The sequence below is a fragment of the Nanorana parkeri genome, unplaced genomic scaffold (assembly GCF_000935625.1).
Source record: "Nanorana parkeri isolate BGI_ZX_2015 unplaced genomic scaffold, ASM93562v1 scaffold44, whole genome shotgun sequence".
In the NCBI taxonomy this organism is placed as follows: Eukaryota; Metazoa; Chordata; class Amphibia; order Anura; family Dicroglossidae; genus Nanorana; species Nanorana parkeri.
The window spans coordinates 2,949,085-2,956,879 of NW_017306312.1; the positions used below are offsets into that span (position 1 = coordinate 2,949,085).

At 38.8% G+C, this 7,795-nt stretch overlaps 1 protein-coding gene across 1 annotated transcript in view; it reads left to right on the forward strand.

Annotated features, from left to right (window-relative positions):
• Positions 1–7,795, forward strand: part of SLC25A12 (solute carrier family 25 member 12) — a 104,268-nt gene that overhangs the window by 91,910 nt on the left and 4,563 nt on the right. Inside the window, exons 16-17 of the mRNA XM_018572574.1 lie at positions 5,251–5,409; positions 6,447–6,537. Of these exons, the coding sequence (XP_018428076.1) occupies positions 5,251–5,409; positions 6,447–6,537 (250 nt within the window). The remainder of the gene's footprint in view (positions 1–5,250; positions 5,410–6,446; positions 6,538–7,795) is intronic.

Here is a 7,795-nt window from a genome sequence, read left to right on the forward strand (position 1 = left end):
GGCCCTTTTTTATTTGCGCTGTTTAAAAAAAAAAAAACAAAGCTGCCAATAAATCTTTTCACTTAATAAAACTGAAAATGTGCATTTTATTTGTACTCTATATTACAGAAACAAAAGAGTCCCTGTTGTGTTTTTTTTTTTAGTTTTTTTTTTTTACTGTGAACTGATGTTGAAAGTATACTCATAACTGTAACATTCGTTTTAACAGACAGTTGCTAAGGGAGCTCTGTACAGCAAACAATAAGCAAGAAAAGTGCTTTAGAAATGTTATTCTATAAACCTAAGTATGTGTCTAGTCCTCTTTCTTTCAGCTCTGGGGCACTGAATTCAGTTACCTTTGAGAACACGGTCTTCATTATTTTGTAAGGGGTTTCCTCCTACAGTCAAAAAACATATGAAAACATACTAGCCCTAGTGTTTTTTTGGATAGTAAGATAGCATTTTTAAATTTAGCATTAGTAAATAAGATATAAAAATATAATAATTATAAATATTGTTTTGTTTCATCATCATCATTATTATTTAGTAAGTAGTCAGAAAATCGTATTGATTATAAAGAAAATTTTAAAGTAGAATTGTGGGGGGGATATTATTAACCCTTGCAGGGCTAGTCCCACATTGTCAGGGTTAACTGTCTAGGGCTGGAAATAAAAAAAGTTATACTCACCCAGTCCTCGGATCCGGAGTTCTGTTTTAAAACCTTAAACAATTGATATTGTAAATTGAATTGTTTTAATTTTTACACATTTATAAAGCTGCAAGAAAAATATTTTAAACTATTTTGCTTTTAAAATAAATAAAAGGTTATTCAAATAATGACTCTTGTAAGACAAATATCGAGCACAAGTCTGATTCCACTACATTTTTTTATCAAACACAGATGTTGCACAGCAACTTTTTTACTGCAAAGTTTTGTTTCTCCTTGTTTTTATTGAAAGTTTTCCAAGACAAAAGCAAAATAATTTAGAGATGAACAATTGTATGGTGCTGTTTGTCATGTTTGTTCATTCAGCATTAAGTATGTGTAAGCCAGTGTGTAAGTGTAAGCAAACAACAAAATAGGTTTGCTTTGGTCGATAAATTGCGGTCTTCTGAAAGTGCTATGTCATTTAAAGTTGGTGAAAGCATAAACATGTATTGTAGCTATAATTAAGGCAATGAAAGGAAATAGAAGTGTACGACTGAATGATAGAAAAAGGAGGTAAGAGAGAAAAGTCTGGGATTAGTACAAAGATGGAGGAGCGAGAGAAGTTGGTCAACAAGTCAGTTTTTTTTTTAGATCTGTCTGATGTGAATGGGGAGCTGTTTTGGGGCAAAGGTCCCCATATATTTTCATAATTGTTCTTGTTTCTTCCCGAGAATATTAAGATGGCCATACATTAGTAGGTTTCCGAATGAAAGATCTTTCTTTCCCACCCTTGATAATGCCATCAGATGCTTGACAAATGGCGAACGGCATTTCATTTTGGAATGAATGGAGTTGCCCAAACGAAAACCACATTCACTCTTAGAATTTTGTTTGTTTGGGAAAAATGTTCCCTCCTGCTACTTTATTAAGCTGGCCATACACTAGTAGGTTTCCAGACAGAAAGTCAAACAGAAGATCTTTCGTACAAATGTTTAATAGTTGATGGGGTCAAATTGATTATCGATTTAAACCATAGTGAGGAAAAAACTCGAAGTAGCAGGAGGAAAAAAATTTCTCGCACAAACAAAATTCTAAGAGTGAATGGGGTTTTCATTTGGGGAAACTCCATTGATTCCACAATTAATCTTAAACTAAAATGAAATGTCATTCGCCATTTGTCAAGCGTCTTATGGCATTATCAGGGGTGGGAAAGAAAGAGGTTTCATTCGGAAATCTACTAGTGTATGGCCAGCTTTAGTTTGGTTCTTGTTAATTGTTTTTTAGTTGCTTTTATTTTTTTTAAATTAAAAGTGGATATATGGCAGCATCAAACTATAGCTTGTTTAGCTGCTAGGAATATAAATGTTATACATTGTATGTGTTCATAGAAAGAGCAAGAAGTATGTTTTTAGAAAAAGATTGTTCCCTGGAACATGCAAGGTTGACTTGGTTTAGTGGAAATAATATTACAATGATGGCGAAACCACAATTTATGCACCAAAATAATCTAATGTTGCTTCTTCTCTTCATCCCAAAAAAATCAATCAGGGTATACAGGTCTATATATGCATATTGAACTGTGCTCATATACTACACACTCAATACTTTTATCCCACCTACCTAAGATCAGTGTTGGTATAGATTCTATCCTTAGTGTTCCAAACTGTGTTCCAATGCCCTTGGATTTAAAGGATTTAGGTTTCCTTTTACTTCTCCATGACACAGAAAATAGAAAACAAATAATGAGAAAACCCGACTCGTATTATGGAAGGGTTCCTTCATCATTTAGTTTGAAATATTTTAAAGAGACACTATCGTTCCAAAAAGTTGCACAAATACATACAACAATATAGTATTCACTTATAATTAGTGTATAGGTTGACTCCTGTTAGAATCTTCAGCATCTGACACTTCGCTGTGTGTCGGTTGCCTGTGTCTGCCCACTGTGTCCTTCTGGCTACTACATCACTAGTGTGTCTGGGAAGATGCAGGCATTTTGCACACCTGGGGTGCTGAAGATTCTGTTGATGTCCCTAGTTCTGCAAGAAAGCAAAGATTGGAGCCAACCTATTTCTAATGGTAAATGTATTGCAGCATACTACATTATTGTGTGTGTTTTAACTTTTTTTGCAGGAAGAACAGTGCCTCCTTAAGCTCCTTTGTGGGAAATTGCATTATGTTTTGTTGTTTTAAATTGTAGTTCACTTTAATTATTGGCCACAGCAACCTACAATGTACTTCAATTCTGTATTGTAAATTGCTGATGTCTGACAATGGCATAATCCTTGGGTCTAGCATAATCCTTTTAGTGTCAGGTCTGTGCGTGGCACATTTTCCATCTTTTCAGATTTGAAGCTAAAATAATTTGAGGTCTTTTTCTTCCATAACTGTCACATACCTTATGGAGCTTTAAGTGACGAAGGTGGTCTCTCATGTAACTCCAGTCCCAAGACTCCTGGGTAGAGGAACAGGTTTGTTGGGACACGAAAAGGGTACTAGTGCCAGAAGACTGCACTACTAGCAAAGAATGCAGAACTCTGTGGTGCATTTCTGGATGCTAGTTCTGGAAACGCACACCAGGGCAGCAGAGCAGGACAAGTCGTGGTTAACCAAGCTGGGTCAGCAAAGTACGAGCAGCAGGGTACCAAATCAGCAGGCAGATTTGTGGTCAGAGGACAAGCCCAGGTCAGAGCCGTGTGAACAACGCAGTACAGGAGAGCAGGTAGAAGCGAAACCAAAGAGTGATTAGGACGCGCTGGGTCAGCAACAGGAAATAAGATTCTGAAATTAGAATTCAGGATCTCGGGTACACAGGCAGCTGACGATCCCTTCGCACAGAGGGCTTGGATGTCACAGATTAAATAGTCCATCTAGCGCCACGATTCACAGTGCGAGCGCACACACTCACGAACACAGACGTGCGTGCATCTGTGCTGAGTTACGCAGCCAGGCCGATTCTATGAACCACACCAGGCGCATGCACATTCGCAGGTGCTTGCGCAGCCCCACTGGCACGGACTTCTTGACGATAACATAAATCTGTTTGGGACAGAGCCTAGTTATCTAGCACGGATACGGTGCCCTTATCTGTTGCTGTTGCATTAGTAGGTGCATATCTGCATTGGTTGTGTAAGATGTAGTATGGGCCAGTATGGTGACCACATGTCAGATTTGGGCATTCTGGATTTCTCTGAGCTGGTATGTGGTAGATGGACTGCAAATGAGTAAACATAAAATTCTATTGGGGTTGGTAAAATGGTACAGTAAATGCTTTTCAGTTACTTGTTTATCCAGCTACAAAAAGTTGGACAGAACAACAGAGGATTATATCAAATTGGCATTGCATTAGGTTGGACAATCCTCCCACATCTGGAATCATACAAAATTTCTGAAAATATTTGCCCACTGGATAAAGGACGGAAGTTTAGCTTTAGGTTTGATTGGAATAAGTATTGTGCAAAATAGCTACATAATTCCTGTAATGAGAACATTTATTGTAACAGTATTGCTGTGTCCAAGCCGAGAGACCTTTTTATCTTTCCGGTTTCTAAGGTCCTAAGATAAATAGATAATACAAATGAACATTGGGGTGTAGTTGACTTTGTAAAGGGTGTTGTATATTTTAGAAAGGTATAGTCAAAGTATTTTGGGTTTTGTCCACTGCAGTGCATTATACAATTCATGTATTTTATATATTTTTTTTTTTTTTGGACACCAGTCTTAATCCAACCATTTTAATTCTTTATATAACTTGCGTTATACTGGTCTGAGTACACCTATTCGAAGAAATTTAAAACTGGGAAAACCGATAACTTTAGTGGTGGACAGTTTTTCTGATCATTAGCGCTAGGGATGCACCGATACGTTTCAGATACCAGTGCAGATACTTGCCATTTTCATGAGAACTACCAGGGTTGCAGCTGGGACCTTGCTCTGGCGCTCCACCATTGTCCTGAACTCATTAGTTTGTATCGTTTTTAGAAAAACTGTCACATAACAATAAACTAAAATGTATGCGTACTTGTAAGTACCTGGGCAAGTATCAGTACTTGCAAAAATGGTATCGGTGCATCCCTTTTATTTATATTTATAAAAACAAAATCACACATTAAAACAGAGATGTACAAATCCCGGGAGCTTCGTGTGCTCCTTACACATGACAGCTGCCTCCTAACTTTTGCATTTTTCTCTAGTCTAGTCCTGGAGCTGGAAAAGTATCTGTACTTGTGCCAAGTACGGTACTTGGTATCGGTGCATCCCTAATTAGCACCTACAATGATTTGTAGGTTTTAAAGAACTGTTGATGCAAATTGTTCTGCTTTTGTGGAATTTGCAACGTTTTGTAAATTGTTATGGGATGTAGAGTATTTTTTTTTGCCTTGTCTTCTAAGTGTTTCTTTACAGCACATACTCAAGAAACATTCAATGAACGCTATGTACATTTGTTATATTCCATAGATCTCGAAATGGCACATTCCACCCTAAAGCCATTCTATTGAATAATTCTGAGAAGAGGAACCTCATTCTGAACAATTTAATTATCTGATGCATGTTGTTTTTTTTCTTTTCCTGTGAAGATAATTAGGATTCCTTATGTAAATATATCACTTGTCTTTATACAGGTGTACCTGCAGCGTCCTTAGTAACCCCTGCTGATGTCATCAAGACAAGACTGCAAGTGGCAGCGCGAGCCGGCCAGACTACGTATAACGGTGTTTTCGACTGCTTTCAAAAAATCCTTAAAGAAGAAGGATCGAGGGCTTTCTGGAAAGGAGCTGGAGGTACTATGATTATTGTGGAGGTAGCATTATTATGTTGTTTATTGGATGGGGAGATTGAATGAAATAGGCAAACACTCACTGTCGGGCTAATTTAATAAGAAGTGCAGTAATCCAGAGGAACCAATTTGAAATTATCCTTTTAAGATGAAGTACTCTAGGCAGTATTTATTGGAGTAATGTGGACGTCACCCAGATACCCACTGATTCTCTCAATCATGCAGAGTATTGAGGAGAAAATCCTCAGATGACTCAAGCTGAACTTTAGTATAACTAAACCCATAAACCAAAATGTAATTTCACGTAAAAAGTGTAGAAAATATCTGTCATCCTTGCTGGAAAAGACTCAATGTTCAGAAATAAAGAGAGCGCCATACCAAGAGGCTAAAGAGCCCAAACGTTCCTAATTGTTCACAAACAAAAAATAGCCCACAAGTTTTCGGGGGCAACATCACTCTCCCTTCATCAGGGCTTTGTATAGGACAAGGATTTAACTGGACTCAAAAGATACCATTTGGATCTCTATATGATTTGATCATATTGTAATTGGCAGCAGCAGAAAGGAATGTTCATTTTTTAGGCCTTCAACAAAAATGTAGACACAATAAGCATACATATGATACTGGTGTGAACCAGTTGACAAGTGGTGGCCGACCATAGCTCCCGTCTCATATGGGGTAGGGCTTGGTTCTCTTTGGCATCAATACATTCTACCTCACTGACAAACATGCAGATTAGATAGTCAGAGTCAAGTCAGAGCTCTTGAGCTGTGTCCCAGGTCTGTACCTCTCGGAAAGAATTGGATTGGCATTTTCAGAAGGCTGGTCATCAATGGCATCCTAAATATTTTCTTCCACAGAGATATTATTCTAACAATATGTACCAACTGAAAATATGTTATAGACTCTGTTTTTAATCCACACGTTTTACTGCCTGCTTTTAGAAATGTAAGAGTGAACAAGCACACCCTACCTCTTTGAGACCAAGCTATAGCCATCCTTGCTAAATATATTTAATAATGGCATTTGATGTTCCCACAGCTCGAGTATTTCGATCTTCCCCCCAATTTGGTGTCACACTGGTTACCTATGAGCTGCTGCAGAGATGGCTGTATGTTGATTTTGGAGGAGTGTAAGTATTTTATTCTTTGTATGTATATGGTGTTTTTATACAGAGCAGCATGGGGATCTGGTGAAATTCTATAGTCCGCCTGGTGCTGTAGCCCGCCTGAGCTTATTATAGAACAAATTCTCTCTTTCCGGTCCTCTGGTGATTTCATTCTAGACATTTGACACGGGAGGCATGTCTGTGAAAGTCTGGATTCTTCCGCAGAATGATATCAATTCACAGGCTGAGAAAAAAAACTATATCATTTAGCTGAACACATCTTAAATTGAAACTCAGTTCTTTAACTAAACCCATTTTTTTCTGTATCATCTCTGTTCCATACAAATGAGCATACAGCTTGAACAGTAGAGTGTTCATTACAAGCAAAGAAGGGGAGCTGAAATAAGCCCTGTAACCCAGTGGGATCTGTATTGTGATTGTTAAGGGGCAAAGTAGCCGTCATCAATAAATGTTTTCTTGTTGATTAGATCACCAAATCAGATTCTCCCTTTCGTGCATCCAATTTTTCCTTAAGACACTTATGCTCGAGGCCAAGATTATTTTGTTCTTCTACTGAATTAAAGTTCTTCACTGTCTTTAGACAAACAAAATTAATGTGCGAGAGAAGATTAGTAATACTTACCAGTCTGGAGGGTGGCGACTCCAGTCTTCACTCTCTTGCAGAGCTACAGCCCTTGCTGATATCTGACAATTCCACGTATGTCATATGTTGTGATCCCAGCTGTGTGCCGTTGTCTCACCTGTGTACTGTAGTGGCATAGTAGCTGACCAGTGGGACCACAGCTAACAGCAGGGACCACGGGCATCTGACACATCCAAAAGTATGTTGGATGCCGAAGACTCTTGAACTGCTGTAGTACTACAAGAAAACATAGATGTGAGGGTCACGCCTTCCCGGACTTGTAATTATTATTATTCTACTTTTGAAGGGTGCCCATGTCTAGCAACAGGGTCGCTTAAGTATGGTTACCAGTAGTCCCTGTTTTCGAGGGACAGTCCCTGTTTTGTGTGGTCTGTCGCCGGGAAACAAGGGTCCCTGGCGATGATCCTGAGTGACTGGTGCTGAAGGGCAGGTGTGGCACCAGGACAGATCCATTTTATCTTTGTAATTTGTGGGCATTCGCACTAAAGCCAGATACAGCTGCAGACTTCAGACCTCAGATACAGCGGCAGTATCTGGGTATACAGAGCCAAGGGGTGCTCCCTTAAGCTCCTCCTAGGCCTTGATGCGGGTGGCACATGACACAGGGGAGGGAACTTC